The sequence below is a fragment of the Monopterus albus genome, unplaced genomic scaffold (assembly GCF_001952655.1).
Source record: "Monopterus albus unplaced genomic scaffold, M_albus_1.0 scaffold31.1, whole genome shotgun sequence".
NCBI lineage: Eukaryota > Metazoa > Chordata > Actinopteri > Synbranchiformes > Synbranchidae > Monopterus > Monopterus albus.
Window position 1 is genome coordinate 3,031,969 of NW_018127911.1, and position 27,898 is coordinate 3,059,866.

The following is a 27,898-nucleotide window of genomic DNA, read 5'->3' on the forward strand; positions in this document are numbered from 1 at the left end:
ATCATTACTTCTCTGTGATCTAGGTAGAGCAATATTCTGTATTTCTCCACCACTGCCATAAAAGTTGTACTTGGTAGGATACATCAACATTGTGCATTTACTCTCCATGGCACAACATAACAGATGTTTAGCATGTGTTTCGTTTCATGGGCCATAGAGGGTGGAAGTGCTCTGTAGCATGCCCATCCTGCTTCAGCGTGCCTAAACGTGCTGGTTCAGTAAAACATGTCAAACACAGATTTGATTCCTACAGGTGCCTGCACCCAGTGTCCTCAGAAAGTCAAAAGCATCAAATGAATACAAGAGGACAATGACTAGCTAGATGTTTAGTTTGTATAATTTATGACAATAAAAAATCAGCATCCTTTCATTTGAAACTTTTGAAAGTTACAATAGCTGCCAATTACTTTTTAAGTAATCAGTTAATTAAATAATGGTAATGTGACTACGACTAAGCGTGTTCTCCAGGCTTTTTGTACGCCTGATAACTTGTACGTTCTGTGTAAAGGACCTATTTGCCTGCCACATAGGCCATAGGCTGTGTTCCTCTTTAATCAGTCACCTTATTTGTGTACTTGTTCTTCTCTGGGCCAGTTATCTTACCTGTAGTGCCATCCATCCTTGGTGTTCCTGTTGTCTGTCAATATACTTACCCATGTCAGCCATTATACCTGTGTACCCCTGTGTGTTTGCCTGTCTTTGAACCAGTATTCTGCTTACCCGTACTCTTGAAAATCTCATTAAAGCCCTGCTCCCCAGTCTGCATCTGGGCCCTCAAATTAGCCTATAACATGATAATTGTATGTGCTGCTCTTAAAAATGGAAGTCTGAGAGAATCAGATATCATGGCTAGCCTGCTGCTGGATAGATTTACATTACACATGACTGTAATAATTGTTAGCTGTAGCTAACAATAGTCCTAATAATAGTAGGCCTACAGTAGCTAAAATAAACTTCAGTATATGCCTGCCATTTATAGTTTACTGATAATAAGATATTTGTGTACTTTTACTTGGGCTCATACTTCTTTCACCACTACAGCTTATGTATAAATAGTCAGTTGTGAAGCAAGTACTCAGATTCTTTACTGGAACATAAGTATAGCAGTTTCAAATACTTTGAATACAGGACTTCTAACGCCTTAGTGATACAAGCCTAAAGCCCACCCACGCCAGGAGCCTGAGTACGGCACTGCACTCACTAAAAATATATTTTTTTTCCTGTGGCTATTTTCCGAGTAACCCCTCGGGTACCCTCGCGTACACGCCCATAGACATAATAATAATGTATATTATGTCTATGTACACGCCCCAGTAGCATCAGCTAGTGACCGTTAGTAACCTCCCCAGAACTCTCGCGATGTTATGAAGCGGAAGCCACCAGCTGAATCTTGATATTAGTCAACCAGAGCTACTTATGTTGTTCAAAAGCGACCGCTTTGTACGACAGGAGGACAGCGAATTGTGTTTCATAATAAAATCAGTGAACAGGCGCTGTACTTGTTCGTCTTCGAACAAACTGTCATTTTGCCTGTTCCGTGGGAGGATTAAGTGTTTTCATGTTGTGCAATTTACAGTGTTTGCGTGAAGACTTCTGTGGCGAATCGCATCAGTTCGCCCGGGGGGTCATCGTCAACGACGACACCCTCTGCTCCGATAGCGCTAACTGTTTAGAAAATGACCGGAGAGAAGATCCGCTCCTTGCAGAAGGACAGCAAGCCGAACAAAGACGAGGATTTACTAGAACCGGACGAGGAGGCTGCGACCGGGACGTTCACCGTCTCCAAGACGAACAACAAGAGCAGAGCGACTAAAATCTTCAGTAATCACAAGTTGAACAAGTCGCCATCCACACAGGAGCAGCAGAGCCAGCAGTCGCAGATTAATGCCAACACCAACACACTGTCAACATCGGATGTTATCGATGACAACAACAAGAACCCAATTATCCGAACCGGGCAGGACTTTCCGGTGCATGAATGTGTGTTTAAGGGAGATGTCCGACGCCTGTCTTCTCTCATACGGACGCAGAATATCGCACAGAAGGACGTCCATGGTGAGTTCATCAGCTGTTTATCGCATTAGTCCCGAAGGCAGGATCCAAAAACCCATCACTGAAGGCAGGATCCAAAAACCCATCATGATACAAAAATCCATCATGGTCCAGTGAAGCTTAGTTTGAGCTAATAGGCCATTAGTCTCCAGCAGCACTGGAAGTAGGGGAGGCGTCTTTGTGCCAAGGGCTGGATAGCAGATTCCCAAACTGAGGAATATTTTAATTTCCACCTGTTTTACACATTCAGGTTCTTCATGTCAACTTAAAGAAAAACATGTATAGATTATCTGCATCAGAGGCCTCAGGGCATCTTTCCACCAACAGCAGTGAAATATCAATTGAATTTGAACTGGGATTGTTATCTATTGTTTCTGAATTTGTTGATTATTTTCTTTATTAACTGATTAGTTGTTGGTACAATAGTGTATACATATGACAAAATTGTGAAAAACATCCATCCACAATTCCACAATGACCCAGATGACATCTTCACATCTTGGTTTGTCCAGTGAACGGTACACAACACTGATACTCTGTGTAGTATAGAAGACGACAGAAACCACACATTTGAGAAGCTGAACCAGAGAAGTTTGACATATTTCTTTAAAAAATGAGTCGGGTTGATTATCAAAATATTAGCCGATCAGTTGCAAAAATCTCAAATAAATCGTGATTAAACACTTAAATAAGTTGGTCCTTAGCCTATAGTTGATATATATTAATGGGTTCTTTGCAAAAGTTTGGGGCCCCCGAATTGACAGTCTGTAGGACCAGATCTGCTCAGGTAACACCACAGTGTCCAAAGAAACCCTCTGGAGCTGTCAAAACAACAAGAGTGTTCTGTTACGCTGACGTGCGGAGACCAAAGGCTGCCTGTACTTGAGCTCTCTGTCAACACTGGAATGTGGTCTGTATTCAAATCAAAGCTCTGAGATGGTGTAATAATGCAACAAGGTGTCAGACATGACACGTATGAGCCTGTGGTGCTGCTCTTAATCTCGAGCCAGCATGCTTCAAAGGTTTTACACTCCTTGTTGTGGGTGGAAATAGCCCCTGTTGTTTCATTGCCCTCTCTTTACAGCTTTATCACAGCATCCAGAGGGTCATTCAGCTGATCCCCAGCTTGTATATTCACCCATATCAGGACTTCAAGCCTTTTTTACTCTGGATGCTCACCTGCCTGTTTTCCCTGGAAGAGAAGCCTGAAGCAGCTGACCAGGCAGTTTGGCTTCCTCTTGTGGGATTCTCCAGTGCTTATGAGGCACATTTCACATACTGAGAAGAAAACCTGTGCTTTTCCACACCTGGCAGTTATGTTGTGTTCCCCTAATGCAGGGGTTCCCAAACGTTTTCATCTTTAGACCCAAAAGAGAAAATTCGTATCTCTCCAGGACCCAAACTTCTAAAAATACATCATGGTACAACATCTGCATTAGTAAACTACTGATAGTGAACACGGCAAACCCCAAATTTGAAATGTAGCTTATTTATTTGATTCTAAAAGGACATCACAGCAATAATGACGTAATGTAATTTTAAATGTAATGTTAAATCTCTCACCACCTTATATTGAACTTGTTTGAAACAAACCTCAGTGGGACAGCATCAAATATAATGTTCTATTCATTACATTCAGAATGGACAGACCAGCCTTAACATAGGCAGCTACATGTGGTGTATTATTCAACATACTTGCCTTTCTTTTTCATATGATGTAACAGTAAATAACTTCTGAAGAGTAGTCTAACCTGATCATAAGCATTGAGTCTGTGCTGGTTCCTATCTCTTTCTCACTCAGTATGTTTACATGGTACAGTCAATATTTACCAGACATCATTTTCACAATACAGCAAAAAGAATTGATGAGTGTTCTGAAATATGCTTACAATGTGCTGAGAGGGAAATTAGCAGGCCAGCATCAATATTTCATAAAAGGAAAAAAACACATTTTCATATTTATTTGACCCAGTTGCATATAAACGGCCAATTTTTCCACTTTATTTGCAGATATTTAGTGTTAAATTTAACGTTCTGACCGCTTTAATTGTTTCTGCAAGGACTGCATTCAGTAGCCACTTTAGGAGTGATTAGACAATGGTGGGTCGGGCAGCTCTGCAATAATCACACAACAAACTGCCATGACACTGATTCTCCCTGTACACTCATCTGTCTTATCATCCTGCCTCTTCACTACATTGCTCATCATCACACACAGCAGCTGTTTTTGGTCCGTGGTTTACTGTTTATAGGCCATTAGCTACTTTTGTGCACTTGGCATCAACCAAAAAAGTCTGGTCTCTCTTTCTGCCTCTCCTTTTGTGCACCGAGGGTTTTTCATGTCTTCAAGTTTCATTTACTACCAGATCTACATTGCAGTTGTGAAAGCAACAGCTCTCACGGCTGTTAAGGTTGCGCCAGCAGTGTCGCAGCTGTTGAAAAGCTGTTATCTGTATAGGCTGTATAACATCAAAGCAGTTCTCGAGAAAAACTTGTCAGCCCTCTGGGAAAATTCCTGAACATCAATGGCCAGTCAGGGCCTGCTGAGATTAGGCTGAGGAGAGAGAGAAAGAGAGAGCCTCACACGCAGCATCTGAACTGAACAGGTCCACATAGATAAAAGAGCACCCTTCTTCTATTTTGGTTTGGAAAATATATTCACTAGGGATGGGACTATGTGTTTTTGTTTCACTATGATTTGATGCATGATATTCAAGCACAATACAATTAAAAATTCAATGACAACATTGTGTGACTAGCTGTGCAGTACTTATGAAAGACAGCCTATAAATTCAGGTTTGTTTGCTTCATTCTTTAGGAAACACACCTCTGCATCTGGCTGTCATGATGGGGCACAAAGGTGAGTAATATATAAAGATTCAGTTTATTTTGTCTGTCTTTGTGACTCTGTGTGCATTGCATGTTTCTTTGGTGTAACAAGGCTTTCTAAAAATCTTTGATTTTTGGTTTGAGGTGAATTGGCTGGAGTGAAAGGATGGGCATAAATTATGAATACACCGTCCCTTTTGTGATGTGATGCTTACATTTAATTTTACAGAACAAGCTATTGAAAAATGCATGCCTCCTTTTTCACAGCAGGCGCTCGGTGAACAATTCAAGCATAGGGTTACCTGTGCAGTACCATCCCATTTGTCTGTCACTGGAGTGCAGATTTCAATTGATTTCGCATTTGCAAAGTTCAATTCCTGTCACTGGTGTGAAGGCTCAGCCACTGCCTATTGGTAATTCAGACAGCAGCAGTACAAAGTGTAGTGGTGGACTGGCTGCTGTGGAATTGATTGCGCTAATGAGGTTGCCTATCTTTTGCCTGGGCTCCTGCTCTGTCCTCCAGGGATGCTCGTGCCAGATGAGCTGAAGGCTACTGCATGATATCATAGTCTGGGTGTGGCCGCCCAGCTAGGACAGAGAGGGCAACAATCCCTGTGTGTATATCTTTGTGTGTGTTCATTTACCAGGCTTGCAATGACGATGATACTTGTGTATAGCACCTTCATTTTGAGCTTTGGCAGTTTAACACTAAAAATATAATATATAAGAAGAAGGTGTTTTCTGTCACTGGTAACAAATAAAATACTCAGAAAGGAGCTCAATTAACATTCAACTGAAAAGAAATGTCAGCATGTTACGACATGGCATAATCTTTTATCCATCCATATTTTGTTCTTAATGGAAAGATACAGTCATGGCCAAAATATTGGCACCCCTGCGTTTTTGTCAGATAACGCGCCACTTCTCCCAGAAAATGGTTGCAATCAGAAATTCTTAGGTATTCTCATGTTTATTTCTTTTGTTTGCATTGGAACAACACAAAAAAGCTGGTTTGAGATCGCTCCACGGGTGCTCTGTGGGATTTAGATCTGGATTCATTGCTGGCCACTTCTGAACTCTCCAGTCTGAAACCATTTCTGGTGCTTTTGAAGTCTGCTTTGCGTCATTGTCCGGCTGTAAGACCCATGATCTCTGACAGACACCCAACTTTCTGACACTGGGCCCCAGAATTCAGTTTAAATGCTGTGTTCAATAAAGATATGAAAGATCATGACTGCATTTTAACAGCTTAGAAATATTATGTTTGTTGATATTTATGATTTTGGTGTAGATGATCACATTTCATGGCCAATTTATGCAGAAAACCAGGAAATTGCAAACATTGCTTTTTTTCTTGTGGTTGTATATGTGGCTAATGATTATTTCTGTCATTGATGAATCTGCCAAATTATCAGTCCTTTTTCATTCAGCTGACTGTCTTCATGTCTCTAGCTCACTCATTATTTGCGATAGGGTGCTGTGGAAACTGGCACACATACAGTATATGAGTCCTACAGTTTTCCCCTGAAGCCTGTTTCCTGTCAAAAGACAGAAAAGTGTTTCATTTGTGGTGTGCTGTGATCTGTTCCCGTTTCCGCAAAGATACAATCGTAACATACTTTTAACCTTTTTCAGAGACACTGGTGAATGTTTGGAGCTACTGTGTCGGTCAGGCTGGGTTAGTCTGCCTCTGAAACAGCAGATCAACACTTTTTTTTTCCAGGTCATTGTTGACATAAAAAGAGCAGCACATTAAATTTTGATAGAGGATTAGTTTCATTGTGCACATTAACTTAAGAGGAAAAAAAACACATCTGCAAAGCAAAACAGGTTATGTTTAATAAGCATTTTCAGTTTTGCCTTAGAGAATTTCCTTGTGCAGCTCCTATTTGATCCGGTGGCAGAGTTTGTCATCGATGGTGAGGTAAAACAGCTATTTTAATACAAATGCTCAGCCTGGATTTGAATGGCTGGTGGTGGTTGGATTTTTCATAGCTCACAGATCCTTGATAAATGCCCCATCTGTAGCCAGTGCACGTAGTGTAGCATTGCTGTGGATTAGCATTTCATTCCTCAATCCTGCACTGCCTCGCTCATTACTCTGCCTGAGAGTTGAATGTTATTTGAGCAAGAGCTCCCTATTGCTGCTGCACATGCTCTCAACTCAGAAATCCACTGCGAGACTTCCTTATATCACAGTTGCTTATGGGATTGAATCAGGCAGTAAACCAATGAGTTATAGGCTAAATGTTAATGTATCTGTGCAGCTAATTTTGATTTGATTCACATGAATGACCTGAGGTTGTTGATTATTCCTTGCCTACATCCTACTATACCATATATGAACTGTTACTTATGTATGACATTAGATTCTAACTTTGTTATACATTTAAACATACATTATAGAATCGCAATGCTGCACAAAAGGAGAATCTTCTTTGGGTCAAAATTTAGATCTCACTCATAGGATCAATAACAGATCAGTCTAGATAAAGTCATTGAAATCTGAGACTGTTTTGATGGCTTGCTCCACAAGCAATAAGCTAGTAGTCGTTGTGCTTAGCCAGTGCACAGTAGTGGTTAAATGTTGTCACAGTCTAAGGGAAAATCTGCCGTTTCTCAACGTAACCTCACCGGAGCCTTTCTGAGTAATGTTTGCTTGGTGCTCATCACTCCGACATTTTCTTTTACCTATAGCCTTTTATGGAAAGTGAAGCATTTCAAATTCGTTGTCAAATCTTTTTAAGTAGGTTGTTTGGTGGGGAATGAGGACATTGTCAGTTAAGGAAATGTACAGCTTTTATTTCACAAAAAAGTTTTATCTGTTTAGTGTAACAAAAGAAAAAACTTAATATTTAACACTAACTTCTAATCATGTTAATATGACATTTGGTCATTTTAATTGTGATTAGGGAACCAGTTATCAGACAGTTGTGACTGTTGCTGGTAATTGAATGGTCAATGGACTGTATTTATATAGCGCATTTATTCCACAGTGTGTTGCACTGGCCAAAGCGCTTTACAGGAGATGATACACCATTCACCCATTCACACGCCGATGACGACAGGCTGCCACACAACGGCGCTAGTCAAGCCACCGGGACACTTAGGTATGCGGGAAGACCAGGAGTCGAACCACCAACTTGCTGGTCAGGAGACAACTGCCCTACCTCATGAGCCACAGCCACCCCTTAGCCATTAAACTGTTACCACTAATATTCTGCTTTATTAAAGGATTATAGGTCTTTGTCCACTTATTTAGAAGCTGTAGAAACTAATGTAAAACAGGGCAAAAGTCATATCAACTTAACTTTATCATTCAGTGAATAACAAACAAAGCTCTGATTTTACCTGATTTTAAACTCGTTGCACTGCAGCAGGCCACAGAATGCGCTGCAACACTAACGATAGATTGAGGCAGACCCCCATTCACATTTGTTTGACTTTGGAATGTTTAAACTGGTCTTGTATGTTTGTTGTTATCAGCATCACTGGGTTTTCACGTATTTACTGTAGTGTCGAGAAAGAGGCAAATGAGATTAAACTGTATGGAAAACATGAATGAAAAGTTCGATGAAGGATTCGATTGGCCGTGGATCTTGACGAATCTGGGTGTTTTTCCATCTTTAATCCAGGTCTAACATGGAACTGGCAATGAAGCCCACCTTTACATGTTACTGCACTGAAAGTGTTCATCCAGAGGTTCAAGTCCAAGCAAACATTATACAGCCAGTCTGGTGCCAGTGGAGGGGCTACATGTCTTGTTTCTTCACATTTCATGTTGTGGATGAGAGAATAACACACATCATAGAACAGCCTGTATTTTCACCTTACATGATGTAGCCATCAGCACAACCAGAAATTGTCTGAGTCCAACTGTAAATGGAAAATGGCTGAAGTCATCGTTTAAAAGAGTGAGGTGTTCAGCATAGATTTGCATTTTTGTGCTTGGTAGGCAAATCAAATGACACGTCAGGTGAACCTCCTGCTTTTAATCCAAGTAGGGCAGAACTGAAATGTGTTTCTAAATGCACACAAAACAAATTTCAGATTGTGTCCATGTACCATTGTGATGCTAATTATTCGAATAGTTTTAATATCACACTCAATAATTTGCACTGCCTATACTTGAGACACTAAGACCGACGCTAGCAGGTTTGTATCTTAGGACACATGGCCTAGCTGTTCTCTCTGTGGTTGTGTAATGTATATCTGCTAAATGTTGTCACTATTATTACATAATCATTATATATAGTGGAGTGATATATAGGTCAAAGGCCAGAGAGAATGCGAAGCTTACATCATATAGTGAGCTGTATTTTCTTGACATCATCGACTGCTCCATCCCCAAGCTCGCACACAAACTGAGCTGATGCGTAAACACAGAGGTTTGCTTTTTTTGTTTGCTGATGTAAAGCTCTTTGTGCTGCCAGCACATCTCTTTTGTTTAATTAAAGCATGCAATATGGCCAGTATAGTCTCTCTCTCTCTCTCTCTGAAGTGGTTAGCCTTTGGACAGTATCCAGCACTTACTGGATCATGTCAAAGCAGAATTAGGCAGAAACATCATGAGAAAATAAATTCAGACTTCAGTCTTTGGACCTCAGGAGCGCCCCCGACGTGGCCACATTGATTTCCCACTGGCCTTTCTTTGTTCATTTTGATTTTCTTTGCTGTGCTTTCACCTTGAAGTCAGCTGTACATTGGAGTGATGGTGTTGCTGGTAATTGTTTTTGTAAAGTAAACGGCCTAAGTGCTTTGGGTGCGGTCACAACACGTCTCTTTATGTTTCTACAACAACACTTTTTGAATATCTGCATTCATCTTTGTTGTGTAGTTAATGTGTTTAATTAGGAAGAGCTTTAAAATGTATTTGTTCTAAAGAATGTATCAGACTCTGGTCTCATTCTAATTAATGAAACCCGGTGAGTATGTAGATCAGAGGTGAGGCGGTATTTTAGACTGTGTGACTGTTGATTTGTGTTACACTGATTTTCAAAAGGCAGAACGTGCCTCTTTCTGGTTCTGTGCATCAGGTTTTCTTTGTGAATACACCATTTATGGCAGTTTTTTTTTTCTCTCGCTCTAAATAGGCTTTCATACAAATCTTAAGCAGAGAAACAAGTCTGAACATGATGGCAGCAACCGGTTTGAATTTGTTCAGATGACTAAGAGGGTGAATTCGCAGTGAAAACCGAGCTGTATTGAGAGCCTCTGTGCAGCTTTTGTCAGACTAAGTGTTCACTGAGGAGACCGGTCAAACAAGTGCAGTAAGCCCAAGTTCCTGCCACATCAAGTGAAGGCGCTACATGTCCACTCAGTAGCAGACTGTTAACAGTTAGCTTCTGCTTTGTGTTGGAGCCCTTTGCTGCTCACAGGACTGTGACTGCTCCTGCCCAGCGCTGAGACAGAGCTGTACAGGCGCCAGCAATATAATGGACGATGCCACGACAAAACTGACAGCTGAGCCGGAACAACAGGCTTCATTTTTGGCTGGCTGTAGTTTGCTGACAGGCTGCCCAGGGAGCGGAGGGATTCAGTGCTGCACTTACTGCTGATCATACCATAGAACAGGGATGAGGCTCTTTGGCTGTTTTCCCATAGCTGGAGTACAAGCACAGCTCTCAGGGTTCTCTCCACAGTACAGGGAGATGTCTTTTTGTGAAGTCTGACATTTTATTCCTGACAATCTTTCCTTATTTTATAGTCTCTAAAGTGTAACTGTAGCTCCCATATGGCTCTTTGGTTAATGGGTCAACTGTCATTTCAATCCTACACACAGTCTGTCACTCTATAACACCAGGCTTGTTTTTATGTAATTTGATTTAATGCTACAAGAAACACATCCAGTTAAAAGTTTCCTTGACTTCATTTTATCTATGATGGGTACCCTGCTTGAAGACAAGTTCACACAAAATTAGAACTTGTCACACTGTTGGCATGGCGTTCATTCCCTGGTTTCTTGGTGTTTTTGTCTATTTGAAGGGAGCATTTTTCCATTCCAGGGGAATTTTGTTCATAATTTTGACTTACTGTGATTAAATGCCAAGTTTTCAGAGGGCGTAGGCCTGTTCTAGGTCAGGAAGATCAGCGTATAGAATTCGCCCTGTTGTTTTTAGCATACATTCATTCTGAAATGTCACCTAAAGGCCTTTTTCTGCTCGGCTTAAGGTGCCTTGAGGTGGCGTACCTAAGCCTTTCTATAGCAGGGAAAACCACCGATTAAATGTGTGGGTATCTTGATGCTGAGATTAAAACTTATCATTCAAATAAACGTGTTATAAATTGACTGAGTGTTTGACTATCTCATTGTCCCTCTTACAGAATGTGCCCACCTGCTTCTGGCCCATAATGCACCAGTGAAGGTGAAGAACGCTCAGGGATGGAGCCCCCTTGCAGAGGCCATCAGCTACGGAGACAGACAGATGAGTAAGTATCTGTGACTAACTCACTGGGTGATAGACATTGATCGATAACACTGAAACCACCAGTGCTGCATACTGGGGTGATGCTTTTCAGCCAGTTCATTTAGTGAAATCAACATGGTCTCAATAGGGTCTGAGTTTGGGCTTTCCTGTGTGAAAATAATGAAGAGAGGGACAGAGAGAGAAGGTCCGATCAACAAATGGTTTGGCACATTCTTCCAAACTGCTGCCTCCCAGTGAGGTCACGATGCTGGCCTGCTTCCTTTGTCGCTCAAAGAGCAGGGACATTCCTCAAGGCCCTCTGGCTTTTGTGCTGTGATGAAAGGCAATTCATTAGCTGTTTCTCTCTCCTCAAAGACTGATGGTAGTCAAACCCCCCGTCTCACCCATTTTCTGCCCACACTCCAAAGTCTGGCTTTAACTGGCTGAAATGTTCAGAATGTTTCTGAAGAATAATATTTCAATTTCAGATTGATTATATCTACTATTACCAGTAACTAGGGAGGGGCATTTCAAATTTTGAAATATGCAAGTTTTTTAACATTTATGGCCTATTTAAATATTTGAAAATCATTGCCCATCTTTACTGGTAACAATAATATTGTACAGGACCATCACTGGCACCAATTATGTTCGGAGTTCTTTTTCTTTGCACTTCTGTGTGGGGTTTGCATGTTCTCGTGCCTTTGTGGGCTTCCTCTGGGTACTCTGACATCCTTCTACAGAGCAATACTAAATTGCCTGTAGGTGTGAGTGTAAATGTGAGTGGTTGTCTGGCTCTGTGTGTCAGCCAGGGTGTAATGTGCCTTTTTCACTGTGTCAGCTGGAATCAGCTCCAGCCCTTATGCAACCTTCTGCAGGATAAGCAGGGTAGACAAGAAATGGATAGAGTGAGAAAATCTGTGTCCGCTGGCCCTACAGTTTGACATTATACTGGGTCATGAACATCTGCGTTTATTAGCAGATAAATGCAATTAGTCACATATGTATTTAAAGCTCTTGGCATGCTGGGCATGGGAGCAGGTCCTATAGTTTTCATAGAGAAAACTGTATGAAAGCTAATATGCTTTAAAAAAAAAAGGCATGATGGGGTGAAAAGAGTAAAAATAAAATAGGGAACATGTAAAAAAAAAAAAAAAAGCCCTTGACGTAATTTTCGAGGTGCCATCATTGATTTTACCGGCCTCTGTTGCCCTAAACCTCTGTGTTTTCACCTGTCTGGGTAGCACAACGCAGCTGAACGGATGTTGTTACTGTTCACAAGTATTAATATAAATGTGACAATATTACAATGAGACATCCTGAGCTACAATGAGAGAGAATGACTTTCTAACATACCAGCATTACACATCATGCCAAGTCTGATACTGCCAGAATGAAAGGGTTGGGCCTTATTAGAGTAACCACTTGGCACCAACACTAAAGCGAGGCAACTTAAAGTGTCTCTGCTGACTGCATCCTCTAATGAACTCTCTAATGCCACTTACTTTATCTTACCGGATTTACAAGTGTCTCTGATTGACTGAGGCAGCTGTTAATGAATTCTGGAATGCTGTTTTACCTTAGCTTTGGCAGCGCTCACATCAGTAAATGGCAAAAAGTGGGTTCAAATGTAAAAAATGTCTTATCTTGCTGAAAGGGTGTGACGTCTGTAGAGTCAGTAGGGGGGGTTGGGTTTCATAGCATTTTATCAAGTCTACTATTGAATCTCTTCAAATCTTATAAAGTTTACTTTTCAACATTTGCAAGCAGCTAAATGATAACTAAAACTGAGGTATCTCACAATTAAACGTTTACTGGATACAGAAAGCACCTGCAGAGAATGCATTAACCAGACAACTTTTCAGTTTAGCCAAATGTTAATTTGCTACAGCTGATGTAGTTCTGCTTATGTGTTCCATTGTTCTTTGCTAAAATAAAAGAACTTGATCCAAAGTGGAAGCAGATAATGGAAGAAAATCCATATAGACTCTCCTAAGGCAAATTTACACCAGGTGAGGGGCCAAACTAAGAGTGATTCTCAGACCTCTATTGAATGGCACCTTTCAGAGAGAGTCAATGTCTCCACACCCTCTCCTGGCGCCAGGCCTGGGAGGTGAGTTTGCAGGCACGCACCTTGTGGCTGAACCCGTTATCAGTCTGCTGATTCAGGAGATCAGAAGGTACAGGCTCACCCTGCTGGCAGAAGGTACAACTGGTCTCCTAAATCAGACAGCGGGTTGTAGAGGCAAGAGGAACAGCAGCTTCTGTTGCCTCCTTTCCTTATTTAATATATCTCCAGAGTTTAGGACAGTCGTGACAGTTTACCTGTGGTGTTTGACTCTGAATTTGGCTGAGACTGCACATGGTAAAATATTCACACTTGGCCCTCCACACAGAGTTCAACCTGGCTGCCGTGACGACATTAAAGGATAGAGGTGCTAAAGGGAACTAGGACTGTTTGACCTCACAGTTTTTCAGCGTGAGCTAAGTCAGCTTTTACCAGGAAACTCATAAAAGTAGAGACCTAGGAGCTTTGTCTGTTGTACATTCAGGTAACTGGCCTTGAGAGGAGCACGTTGAAGACTGGTAACATTTAAACCGTGTCCATACAAAGTGACATATTAACTTTTTTAGGAGAACTATTTCTTCAAAGTGATGAATAACAAAATCCTAACTCCAGTGTTTATCGACAGCATTTGTGACAGATTTCCACAGATGTCAGCCTAAATTTGCTGCGTTTCATCATCTATGACTTTTTATTAGAGTAAGGCTCTACTATGGCTCAGACTTTGTCATGCATTTTGTTCGGGAAGAGCTATTTCTGTCTTCACTGTGCTGTCAGCTTCAGGAGCTTGTTTAAAGGCTGCCACAGCCATGTCACTTTCTGTTAGAAGGGGAACTGCTTTGTCAGACAGCAGAGGTCTTGGTACTTGGCTGTCGAGTACGCAGCCAAACTTGGGGCTGGCGACTAAAAACTTTAGGTTAATTGGAAGCTTTAAGCCTGGTTAATAAAGATTTTTGGGTTTAGCTCATTGTCAAGATTACCTGTATCGTAACTAGAAGATGGATGTTTTCTTGCCATATTTACAATTTGAACTTTGTACTGTTTTACAAATAATCAGTCTAGGTATCGTCATGCTATTATCACATTGTGCCTTTAAAGCCATGAAATGACTCTGACATGTTTTAAGATGTTTTTTGGACTATATATTTTGCCTTATATAAAGTATCAGAAAGGAAGCCTTTCCTTTATAAGGTCAGGGCTATCCATCAGTGTTTGGTGTGTAGCTGTTGGAAATGTCCCTTCAAAGGTGAGGGGGAAGTTGGTGGTGATGAGTTTCAAGACTTATCTTAATTTTTTTTTTTTGAGCCTCGTGTTAAGGCTGCTATGTTAATTATGTTATTGTGTTATTGCAACATTTGTTCAGTTAAATCCAGGCTTTAATTGTCAAAAAAAGTGTTGAGATGAAATTACTGAGCTCACTCACCTAACTAATGTCAAGAAAGGGCCCTAATCAGTGCCTGGGTGAATTAACTGCAGCCATCAGTTTGGTTTAGTGTTGAAGCGGTCAGGATTGGTTTCTCGGCCTGTGTTGGCTGGGTGGTCTGCGAGCAGATGACTGTGGTGATGACAGGTGATTGTACTGCTCTCCTTGTCCCACGGAGAGACGGCAAGGATCAAGAGGAGCCTCATCCAGAGCTTGTCCATATTTATTAGGCAGCCGGGACTTAAAGACATCCCTCGTCCTATACTTGTGTTTGCATCCATTGACGCATGTGTCTTGCCGTATGCGTGTATGTGTGTGTGCATGCATGCCTGTGCTGTCATTTGGCCTAGTTTTACCATTTAGCCCTCTGTTAAACAACATGAACAACATGTTTGTGTATATCAGCTCATCTCATGGACAGAGAGAAGCATAACATTGATGATTATGCCATATGTCCACTGTTAGCTTTAACTCCTGTTAACATGTCAGGTGGTACGGCTGTCAGGCCAGACTTTTCTTTTTTTAATTACTGTTTCCATGGGTTTATAACTGGCACAGTCATTCCATCAGTTAATCCCCTTCTGGCTTCATCAAAGGACCACAGCTATGTCAGAGAGCAGCTGATGCTTCCAGTCCATTTATAAACAGCAAATAACATGAAAATAAATGCTTTATAGTTGTGGGGCTTTTTGTCGTCGTCCCCCCAGCCTGTTTTCTTTTGCATAAACAAGTGAGTCTACTGCAACCGATGGACTAAAGAGCTGTGCATGCTTGTTAATGTGACCCATCATGGTTAAGTCTCCTGTTAATGCCTCCTGTCATTAAGGAGGTTAAAGGCGCAGCTCATTAGCAGGCAGCTCCATATCTGTCAGGCTTGCTTTCTTTGAACTACTTGGAACATTTTGATCTCTGCAGGCGGCGTGTAGGGTTTGATCAGACACTTCTGGGAATGTCTCATCTGGTGCCAGCAAGTTGGTCCCTTAAAAAGTTGGTTTTGGTCTTAATTGTATGAACTTATATCGTGTTAGTTGTTTGCATCATTTAAGTTTTTTTTTTTAGGTGGGGTGAATTTAAGAACAAGTTCAACAGCAACATCTGCTGTCTGTCGCACTCATCAAAACATAATCACCTTCTTTTCATTAAAACCAATGAGAAGAGTTTACACTTCTTCTTCACTCACTCTTCTCCCGCTGTTTGAGAAAAACCCCATATAGTGAAATTAAAGTGTTTTTCTTCTGCTGACAAATCACGATTAAGAAGGTGCTGAGTTTCATGCTGTGTAGAGAAGAACACTAGTTGGTGGCTGAAACAACAAGAACAACTTGGTGGAGAAATATGTTAGTTTCTTATTTAAATAGTAAAGATGGGACAATATATGAAAATTCAATATATGACGATACAAAAACATCACAATATGAATCGTTTTGCCTAGCAATATACACTGACCGGCCATTTTAATAGGCACACCTGTACAGTTGTATGCAATTCAAAGCAAAACGTCCACGTTAACATCTGTGTTTATGAAGCTCAGAATGTTTGTTTTTGGTGAAATTGTCTAAAATGTATAAATTCTATTATAGTTTTATCATAGAGGCCATACAGTATATGCAGTGGTGTCTCTATATTTATGTCCTCTCCATCTACATGCATGATAGGGTCAGAATATTAGGAAGGTATCCAGCCTGTGCTTTTTCCACACAGTAAAAAAATGTCTTTATTGTTGATGCTTTTGGTCTCATTTGTTCTCCTCTTCATCTCTCTTTGTGTCCTTCAGTCACAGCACTGCTGAGGAAGCTGAAGCAACAATCTAGGGAGAGTGTAGAGGACAAGAGGCCTAAACTGCTGAAAGCCCTGAAAGAGGTATGTGCTGTAGTTCTTACTCAGCCTTCTTCTCTGCTCTCTCTCTTTCTGGCCATTAGCTCTTCTTACAACCGGTCTCGTTCCCATCGTATTCTGCACCTCTGTTTTCTTCTCAATTCTTATCTTATTCCTTTTCTCTTGTGTAGAAGTTATCAGCACCACTGACTGAACTGAAATGAATGTTTCTGTCTTGCATCCTCTCTTTGCTTCTCTTCTCTCAGTTGTTGCATGCATCAAATCACATACACAGGGTTAATTATAGAAAATACACATCCACAGGTACATATCCACCCCTTCCTCAGTCAAGTTTGTCATTCACTAATCACTGTCATCACAAGCAAAGCCAGGAGGGACGCACGCTCACATTATCATCCAGTCCGAGACATGGTCTTTAAGACTAAATAAAGCCTGACAGTGCTTTTGTGGTTGTCTGGTATGACATCACACGTACACACAAATCACAAACACACAACTACTCACAGACTCACTGTTCAGAGCCACAGTTATCCTGCAGGGTTTGTTATGGTTGTCTGCCCGACATGATGCCACACGGCCTTCATATGGACACACACTGTAAACATTAATCATGTATAGGCTGATGTGTGAGCTCTTCAGAGCCAGTGCAAGAGGAGCCTTTCATATTGTTGTCGCTGCTGAATTTGAACTTACAGAGGCCAAAGTGTAGGAGTAATCTGGTGAGATTAGCTTCCAGGTCATCTGTGTAGCAGTGTCACCCCCGCATGAGAGTCAGGGAGTAAGAAGGAAGCAGACAAGCAGCGCCAACACCAGAAGCTGCAGTTGGTCTAAAATGATGCTCCAACCTGTCTTTAAAGAGGTCATAGCATAGGCCTGTTTCAGTGGGTTTTGACCCCCAGTCTTGGGGCGGCTGTGGCTCAGGAGATAGAGCGGTTGTCCCCTAATTGGAAGGTCGGTGGTTTGATTCTCGTTCTCCTCAGTCCACATGTCAAAGTGTCGTTGGGCAAGACACTGAACCCCAAGTTGTTCCTGATGGCTAGAGCAGGGACTGCGCCACCATTGGGGTGTGTGTATGTGTGTGAGTTGACACCTCAGATGGCCGCCTTGGTTCTGTACCGGAGACAAACTCCTTGTATGTGTAACATACTTGGCGAGTAAAAGTGATTATCATCATCATCATGAATGAAAAACATGTTTGCCATGACTTGATGCAATCGACAGAAATGCCAGAGATGATTTTTCTGCGTCATTTTTGCTCCGAGATGACATTAGACTGGCAACGGATCACAGAGCTTTATCATCAGTAAAGGACTGAGTTCAGCAGTAGTGATGATGAGTTCAGTCCATCCCAGCATAATTCGGTTGTATTCTGTTGTGTAAGTCAGGTGGGATTTGTCATAGCCATACTCCTGTATGAGTACCATTGATTAAAAACCACAAATTACTCAACATTTCAGGTCTACTTGTAATTGCGTTTTCTCTGTTTTCATTTGCAGCTTGGTGACTTCTACTTGGAGCTTCATTGGGACTTCCAAAGTTGGGGTGAGTCCAGTTCCACCTTCTGCTGTCTTATGACAGTGAGGCTGACAGAAAATGTTTTAGTTCCACAAACTTAATCTACTCTGGAAAATGACCACCTGGCCTCAGTTAGGGTGTAACACCAACAAGAGGCTGTGTTGCAGACAGGCAAATGTAGTGAATCACTCTTTGTTTTTTGGCTTAATGAATGTTTATCTTGTGCTGTGATGATCCAAGTTACTCCACCTACTGGACATGAACTGACACACTGTCCTGTAGTGTGAAGGTCCCTCCTTTTGTGATTATGGCAGTGAATCTACAGAATTTATTCTCCGGCTGCACTAAATGTACACAGAAATTCATTTTTCTACAGTGTAGGACTTCACATATAAAACAGTTGAAGCATTTGCTTAGTCTGCACTAGTGTGGCCCCGCAGTGTGAGCCAGGACTGAATTCTGTAAGGGAAGATTATGGAATGTCTGCACAGTTGTAAATAAATGTCAGTTGGCTGCATAACTGTGTGTTTGTAATGGGGAAATTTTGTGAGAGAGTAAAAGCTTTAATGTAGCGGCAGTCATCTACCAATGATATTTGTAGGTTAGAGAAGCAGCTGGTTTAAGCCAACGCAGTCTCATGGATCTGTGCGTTCACATCAGGGATTTCTGGCTTAGTGCCCTTTATGCCTGTTCAGTCTACATGTGGCTGGGTTGGAGGAGCCAGCATCGTTTTTTAATGCAGGCCTTCACAGAAGCATTGCAGACTGTTAAAATCCCACTTTGAGTTTTGTTTAATTATAGAACAGCAAGAGAACTTTCTTGCCTTCAGTTACTTAGCCTTATTAAATATTTAGTTACAGATCTACATGGTATATCGTCCTCTGGTCGACAGCGCTACTGAGGCTTTGAAGTGGATGATGGTCTACATTATTGAGTGACCTTTCTAGCTGTAGGCACCAGGATGTCGTTTTACATGTCCTTACTGTATCGTTTCACGTTGCAGTGCCATTGCTCTCCAGAATCCTGCCTTCAGATGCATGTAAGATCTACAAGCAGGGCATCAACATCAGGCAAGTCCTGTCAACAGATGTCCTGCATGTCAAGTAAATGTGTGAAGTTTAATGTCGAGGAAATGCATTTCTAAAGCTGTCTCATTATATTAGTTTTATGTCAAATAAACAAGAACACCACCTTCTTTTGCATATGTGTGTATACAGGTTGGACACTACGCTGATAGACTTCACAGACATGAAGTGCCAGCGCGGTGACCTCAGCTTCATCTTCAATGGCAATGCAATCCCATCCGAGTCTTTTGTTGTGCTGGATAACGAACAGAAAGTTTACCAGCGGATACACCATGAGGTGTGTGAGAGACGCACACGGATACAAGGCTGAAAGACTCGAGCTTTGATTGTGAACCTGGAAATTTTCACTCTTCATTACAACCAACATTGAGGGCTTTGGCTTCATATTTTGCCAGTTCCAGACTATGTTAGAAGTAACTCAGACCATTATCAAATAAAAAAGTAGTTGTAAATTAAATTCCTGTAAGTCTGATAATCATTTCATGGTTTTGTTACTGGAGCTTTGGTCAAAAATAACTGAATCCTGGCAGTTTTGCTGTTACCCCTGCTTTATCAGTTGCATGGCTACAAATGTAGGTTTTGTTGTATTGGTGATGGCACAGCAAATCAAAATAGTACGTCCCTTTCATCAGAATGAATGCTTTTCACTAAATGATAGGATAATTCTATGTGAACAAATATAAAATTTGTCCATAGAGTGGTCCCATGTTGGTGCAGGATGGATCAAAAGTTATAGAGGTGATTTTTGTTTCCCACCATCAGTGGTAAGAAATAAACTTGTAGTTTGGGTTTGTGTTCATAGTATTGGTAGAAAATCAGTGTGTATTGCATTCCACAGCCTGGTACGTTTGCATACTCAGCCATGATGTAGATGTTCAATTTTAAATGTGTAGTTAGCAGGAAACCAATGTCGGGAAACATTGTCAAAAACATGGAAAGCAGCCTACTCATCAGAAATGTTGGCATCTGTTGTAATGACATGTTATCATGTTAGCATTCTTCATGGAAACGGTTCATATTGCCCATGCCTGTGTTGATGCCTCTGTCTTGTGTATTCAGGAGTCGGAGATGGAGACGGAGGAGGAAGTGGACATTCTGATGAGCAGCGACATTTACTCCGCCACGCTCTCCACCAAGTCCATCACCTTCTCCAGGGCGCAGACTGGCTGGCTGTTCAGAGAAGACAAGACGGTTGGTGTTGGCTGTTGTAGTTATATTGTGGGTGTTATTATCATGATATTATTATCCCCCCACACTCCACCTGACCTGGGGAATTTGAAAAATTTTTAGTAGCTTATCCAAGATGGAAAATGGGGTATTTGATAAACTCACTGTCAGAGGCCAATCAAATTGAAGCAGGGAGGAGACACAGAGAGAGGCACCTGACAGACACTCCCAAATGCAAATACTTATTTCTAAATGAGTGTATATCAGACTGTATTTTATATATTAGCCTGTCGTGTAGAATGGGGGGGGGGGCCCCTTTCGCGACGTGTCCTGCACGGTTAGTGGGGGAACTCTAATACTTCTTAATTTATACTTTATTGTGAAAGCAAATGGCAGCAAAGTCAAGGACTGCTGATGAATTTGCAACGGGTTGACAGTTCTGAACTGAACTAGAAACAGGTTTGTCTTTTGTCTTTTTGGGCAAATAAATTCTATTACTGCCTGACCTGTAAATATTGTCTGTCTTCTTGTTGAAGAACCCTCAAAAAAAGAACACAGCAGGTCAATTAACCCAATTAGTATTCATTCCTGGAGTAAGATGTAAAACAGCCGTATCTAACTGTTTCTTCTATTTCCAGGAGCGCGTGGGAAACTTTCTGGCAGATTTCTACTCTGTGAACGGCCTGGTGCTCGAGTCCAGGAAGAGACGGGAGCATCTCAGCGAGGAGGACATCTTGAGGAACAAAGCCATCATGGAGAGCCTGAGCAAAGGAGGAAACCTCATAGAGCAGAACTTGGAGGTGAGTCTGGCATTGAATACTAAGCCTCTAAGACTCAGGTTTACAGCCTCAGTCCACAGTTAATGTGTGGTGCTGCAGTGCCCCAGTCATCATCACTCTTGAAGTCATACTTGGGATTATGTCCTGTCCTGTCAGAGACATTAGCATTACACAGGAGCCAGTTTGGCTAACGTCCACCTGCTGAGTCTTTACTGACTCCCACAGGCCTGTTATGTGGCTGGCTATACACACAATCTGTACTTCAAAGCAGCAAACAGCAGATCAGGAGGCTGTGCATTTAAGGATTTCTGATCACCCTGACTTATTTTACTGTAGAAATTCTGACTGCTTTTACTTGTTTTAAGTATTTCACGGACTGGACATCGTCAACTGTTGTTGACCAAAAAGGTCCAGGAACAGAACTTAAGGAACTAAAAGTCTGTTTTGCCTTCCTACCAAAACTGACAGCTGTACTTTGCGAGTCACTGTTAAGAAAGTCTTGGCAAAAGTGAGAAGCAGCTGGAGCACTGTGCTGTAGATAAACATCCTGTTTACTTATGCCTGCAGCGTAACCGCCAGTTCAGTCCTGAAGCTCTCCTGCCTCGCTGGAACCTTGGGGTAGAATAAAATAAGTCTCAGCCAAAATAAACCTCACAGTACTCCACTGCTCTATCTGTGCAAAGATAAATCCTAAAAGCATGGACCTCCAGCCAAACCGTCAGTCAGCTCTGCGTGACTTATTGAGAAATTCCTGTGTGACTCCTCACTGTTGATTCTTTGATGGTTTATTTTTTTCCAGCATGAAAACAGAATGAAAAGCTGCTCCAGTCACTTTTATGTGTGAGAGAGGTCTATACCCCACCAAAAAACCCAAACACCACTGTCACTCCCACCCCTGTCCACTTTGTACAGTTTGAGTCCCTGTGCTGCCACCTAGTGGTTAAAGCTGCAAAGGTGCACCTTGTTCTCAGGGACACCTCACCACAGTATGTTCCAGAGTTTGCTTAACAATCCCTTGTCTAACCTCGGAGCAGGTCAGCCCTGTGCCTGTGGACGCTGAGAAGCGTGGGAGACTATAGAGCATAGTTTGACCCTTTTGTTCGCAGAGATGAAGGCTAAAACCCCTGGTGCCATGGAATGATGAGGGGGTGGGACCAGTGTACCAGCAGATCAGGGCCTCCACAGTTATGTATCCTCTGGGTTACAACACGCCAGAGTTGGCACACAAAAACACACACAGTGTGAGTGCGAGGCCGCAGGACAAAAACACCACAACATTTCATGACAGGAGCAGTGTAGGTGTGGCTGCAGGGAAGCTAAGATATTGTTTCCATTTAAATTTGCACCTCATATACAGTAACTGCATCTTGGCATAATTGGGTGTCTCACCACCCACCACATTTTTCCATTTATTATTCTACCCTAGTTACATTATTTACCCACAGCTTACAAAAGAGAGGTCAGCTGGTACAGTTCCAACTTTTGGAACTTGAAGGCTGGCAAGAACAGCACTTTCATTTTAGGTGAAAGACAACTTTAGAATAAACAAAATGGAGCTTGTTCTTATTCAGGGTCAGCAAGAACAGACTGTCCCATCTTACAGTGAATGAGAACACTTGCAGTGTATTCACAGAAAGTTCCTCAGGAAGCTTAGCTTATTAGATATCAGGAGGAAACTCCTCCATGTTTTTATCTAGGTGGTTTGGAGAAAATTCTTCTTTTTGCTACTCTGGAAATGGGAGTCAGATCTGACTAACACCTGGAAATCAACCTTACAGTGAATTCATGTTAAAACTGATCATACATGTAGCCATGAATGATTATGTACAGTATCTTCAATATAAACGGTATCGTAAAGGTTACATATACATTTGTTCATGGCAGAGTAGGACAGTAAACAGATTCTTCAAGCATTTCCAGCTCATAACCGTATTGCTATTGCATTTTTAAAACTTTTTTTAAAATTGTTAGTGTTGGCTACTTTTATTGTACATGTTCGGTCTCTCTTTGTCTCTAAATCGCAGATTGCTGAGTTGTTTCATGCAGATGTGCATGAATAGTCTGGTGCACATAAAGAAATAAAATGCAACTGTTTTGTCTTGAGGCAGGTTAAGAATGTAAATGCCATCTAAGCGAACATTTACCCTCTATTATTAATTATTTCTTACAGTAGAAATGTGCACGTTTAAAGTGTAAATGATGAAAGGACTGAGAGCAGTTTGCACCCTGAACCCTGAGCTGTAGTTTTTGTCTGTCTGCAGTGGTTTAGTCTTGGATCAGACCCTAATGTATTTTTTCCCTCTCACTGTTCTTCAGCCAGCGAGGAGGCAATCTCTAACTCCCCCGTCATCCAACACTATATCCTGGGAAGAATACATCACCACTGACAATGGAAAGTAGGTGTTTACACCCAGGAAAATTTCATCTTTTAGACTTGTAGAGAAGAAACCAGTTCATTAAGAGGAAACGGTGAACTGTTACTTTTAGTTTTGCTGTTTAAAAGAATAGAGTTACACTTACAGTGTGTCATGTTTCTATAGCAAACCTCCTGCTGCAGTAGCATTGTGATCTAACTTACACTGTAGACTACACAGTCTTCTCTGCACTTTTCCATGATGGAGTTTCCTATCACTGATCTGTCATGTTAATTATTATTTAGGAGAAAGAACATGAATTACAGAAAGTGAGTTACATACATCCGTTTCGTTTACAAAGATTCCTGCCTACTTCTGTAAGCTGGTCCTCAGCGAGCTGCCTTCATCAAGACAGGTTGTTTCTGTCTCCCCTCAGAGCTCCGAATCTAGGAAGAGAGCTGGTTTGCAAAGAGAGCAAGAAGAACTTCAAAGCCACGATAGCCATGAGTCAAGACTTCCCTCTGAGCATTGAATCGTGAGTCTTCTCTTTAACTTGGCATCCAGACAGATTTTAAAGGCAGCCGGCTAATATAGCCTCTTAATTTCTCCTGAATATGTAAATGTCCCTGGTTTAAAAAAGAAAGTGTTTGCAAGTGTCAGAAAAACATGATTATTTATTTATTTATTTATTTTTCATGTTGCATTTTCAAGTAACTGATCTACAGTGTTATAGTTCTGCCTTTGTGAGTTTAGAGTGGCATCAGATAAAGTTGAAGAAAGATCACAGGTTGAGAAGAGATGGCTCGAGCAGTAGCAGTTCTCTTCTTAACTATTGATTGATTGATTGATTGATTGATTGATTGATTGATTGATTGATTGATTGATTGATTGATTGATTGATTAGTAATATATTAAAGAATTATTACATAGTGTTAACATTCTTACACCACACCCACAATGTTACACCTAATTAATCATTAAACCTGTTCTTGCATGTATCTTGATTGACACATACCTTTATACTTATGTTTAAACTCGTCAATTCTATTACTATTTTTTATGTCCACACTTAAATTATTCCATAGTTTTACCCCACTTATGGAAATACAAAATCTTTTTTTGGTTGTACGTATAGCATGAATTTTTAAATTTAACTGACCCCTTAAATTGTATCCTCCTTCCCTTTCATTAAATAGTTTTTGAATTCCACCAGGTAATAAATTGTTCCTGGCTTTATACATAAACACAGCAGTCTTATATCCCACTAAATCAAAGAATTTTAACAATTTAGACTGTATGAAAGCTACATTTGTGTGATCCTTATACCCCATCTTGTGCACAACTCTTATCGCTCTCTTTTGTAATATGTACAATGGTTGAAGTGAACTCCTGTATGTATTTCCCCAGTTTTCAACGCCATACTCCAAATATGGCACTATGTTGTATCGTCTGGCCAGAGAGCATAAAATGTACACACAGAGGTGCAGGTCAAAATCATGCTGAGATCTTCTACCCACATGTTATCAGGACAGGGGACGTCCTCACTCAACCAGTTAAAAACCAGCTTCCCCATACACACATGAAACTCGGGGTGCTGGGTGAGACAGTACCTCCCATCACACACACCCTTAATGTTCCTTACTGATGAAATTAAACAAATCTAAAACATTGTGATTATTAACTGTTAAAATTAGTTTTGTATTTGTCTGAATTTCAGCCATATATTTGTTGATTTGTGTGTAACCATTTGTTGGTTTCATTCCTCAGGTTACTGAACGTTCTGGAGGTGATTGCACCATTTAAGCACTTTAATAAACTCAGGGAGTTTGTTCAGATGAAGCTCCCCCCCGGCTTTCCTGTCAAACTAGGTAAGCAGATGTAGTTCCCAGGATACTTAATAGCATCTGCATGGTTGTTAGACAGGTAGTTAAAAATAAATATTGGATGTGCAAGCAATGTGGTAAATGTAAGGGATGTTTTTTTTTTTCATTTAATAATTCCTCCCACTTATTTAAAATATGGGGGGGGGGAATCCATAATCAAAAGAAAAAATTAACACTCATGTGCTCGTCTTTCTGCAGACATCCCCGTCTTTCCCACGATCACAGCCACGGTGACGTTTCAGGAGTTTCGCTATGATGAATTCGACCAGTCCATCTTTACCATTCCCAGTGATTATAAAGAAGACCCGAGCCGCTTCCCTGACCTTTAACTTGTCAAGCTACAGCAGGAAGCAAATGTAAAACAAAGAAACATTATGCTACAAAACTTTTTTTTATTACAAAAGAAAAAACCGACGAGGAGAAAACTGCGTACAAACAGCAAAAAATGACCCAAGTCTGACACACGAGAAAAATGACAACGGATGAATCTGAACGTGTCATCGGTCAAAGGGCATTGAAGAGAAAGTGAGGGACGACAGAGCAGTCGTGAGTACTTTTGTTACAAGATGCAGCTAGAGAAAGACAACCTGTTCAGCTGATGCCATGTGTTTAAGTATGTAGGTAACATCTGTAAAGGGACTGTGTGTAACTGACATGTAGCGAAGCACTGTTATTACTGTGTGAGCTTTTGGAAAGGGATCAACAACAACAACAAAAAAAAGAGGTTTCCTACTTAAGTAGACTTAAAAATTTCGAAGCTGCAAAGTCATGTTAGTTTTGTGATATTAAAGTTCAAGTACCACATAAAATTGTACATAATCTGATATACACCTCTTACACAGATGTGCAGGGGAATAAAATCTTTTTTTTTTTTTTTTTTTTTTTACACAATTTAACATGATCAAATTTAGAAATGTTCCCAAAGTACTAAACACTTAAAATTCACAAAACTGAAAATCAGTTTTGGAAATAAGTGTTGTGGGTACTTTTGTAGGCTGAAAACTAAAAATCAATTTTGTGTACAATTCCTCTTTAACACAGCACATTTTACAATTGCGTGCATGTGTGTGTCACTGATGTTTGTGGGCAGCCTCACTGAACCTTTTGGGCACTATTTCGATCCACTACAGACCCTAGACTCAGATGCTCATTTTGTGATAATGAACACTGCATTTGAAATATTAGTTTCATCAAGGTAAACACTAGGAATGCTGCAGTTTTCTGTTGGAGTGCAAGTTGTGTGAAAGCATTTTTGTTCCTAACGTCACCTTTGTAAACTATATAACTGTACAATCCTGTTAAAATTAGAATGCTGGGGATTGTATACAGAGATGTTGGGGAATGAATGGCTGAGTTATTCATGCCATTTTTTACACATAACCTAAACCAGGCTTTTTCCCTGCGCATTATATAAATACATGTTACTTTGTTTACTTATTATTTGTGCTGATAAAATTTAATTTGTCTTCTACAAGAGGAAGCATTGTGGAAGCTTTTTGTAGTGAGTTAATTTGAGTTTGTTGGGTTGTAACATGGTGGCAGGTGTTTTTTTTGTAATTGTATTGTTTTAAAATATTCATCTCTTAACTCTCCTGTCATTTTTTTCCCCTCATCCCACTTTATCTGATGTGTGCAACCAACTCTTATTTCTGCCATGTGAAAAGTACCAAGGTACTTAGAAAAGAAAACTCTGTGAAAGACCAGGAGGTGTTCACTGGCGGCTGGGGACATTCAGATCTTCTTAGCTGCGGCGGTTCATAGCTTTTAAATAAGTTAGATGTTATGCTTTTATTTGTTTGTTGGCTGCCCCTGGAATTTAGATGACCGTTTCCCGATGGCTCCCTGTTGTTCAGTATCCACATTACCCGAACAACTCATTTGTATTCAGCATCATAATAACCAAAAAAATAATAATTTTATTTTCCACATTCTTTTCCTCAGTACCTGCCAGTGCAGCTAACAGAACTGTGCCTCACTGACATATTTTGAGCTACGTTTTACTTCAGCTGCTTGACTTTTACATTTTCTGTAGAAAATTATCCTTCCATTGTACAGCAAAGACTGTGCTGTCTCTACAATACTATTTTCTTATAAAATGTACTAAAATAAAAATTCCACATTCGAATTTGGACTGTCCGAGTGTTATGTCACAGCCATAACTTGTGTGGAAAGAAGCCTTGTAACTTAGTTTCCAATATGATAGTTGCAGAATTTCCAAGTTACCTGTGAGTGTTTAGTTCTAGAAAATTATATGAAAATTTCTCTTAATTGGCTTCTTTAACTAAAGCTATTTGCACAGTTAACTGAGTATATGACGTCACTCAGGTTATCAAAACATTACAGGATGAGCCCAGTTTGCCTTCCCTGGTAGGCTAGTGGTTAAGGCGCAGTGCTCCCGCTGCTGCAGCCCGGGTTCGAATCCAGGTTACGTCAGGACGGGCATCCGGCATAAAACGCGTGCCAAATGTCAACCTGCGAATCGTCAGTGTGATGATTCGCTGTG

General features: G+C 40.9%; 1 protein-coding gene across 1 annotated transcript; it reads left to right on the forward strand.

The window, feature by feature from the left end:
- Nucleotides 1-1,348: 1,348 nt before the first annotated feature.
- LOC109958300 (ankyrin repeat domain-containing protein 13C) lies at nucleotides 1,349-26,277 on the forward strand. The gene is made up of 13 exons (XM_020596842.1): nucleotides 1,349-2,055; nucleotides 4,871-4,912; nucleotides 11,206-11,310; nucleotides 16,551-16,636; nucleotides 18,109-18,154; nucleotides 19,131-19,197; nucleotides 19,345-19,489; nucleotides 20,272-20,403; nucleotides 21,018-21,179; nucleotides 23,475-23,554; nucleotides 23,949-24,047; nucleotides 25,280-25,380; nucleotides 25,594-26,277. Exons 1-13 carry the CDS (start codon nucleotides 1,677-1,679, stop codon nucleotides 25,722-25,724), a joined length of 1,575 nt encoding a protein of 524 aa, XP_020452498.1. The 5' UTR covers nucleotides 1,349-1,676; the 3' UTR covers nucleotides 25,725-26,277.
- Nucleotides 26,278-27,898: the final 1,621 nt, after the last annotated feature.

Coding starts and splice junctions, on each gene's coding strand:
- LOC109958300 (XM_020596842.1), top strand. CDS start 1,677: ATGACCGGAGAGAAGATCCGCTCCTTGCAGAAGGACAGCAAGCCGAAC. Junction 24,048..25,279: donor TTCCCTCTGAGCATTGAATC/GTGAGTCTTCTC, acceptor TTCATTCCTCAG/GTTACTGAACGTTCTGGAGG. Junction 25,381..25,593: donor CGGCTTTCCTGTCAAACTAG/GTAAGCAGATGT, acceptor GTCTTTCTGCAG/ACATCCCCGTCTTTCCCACG.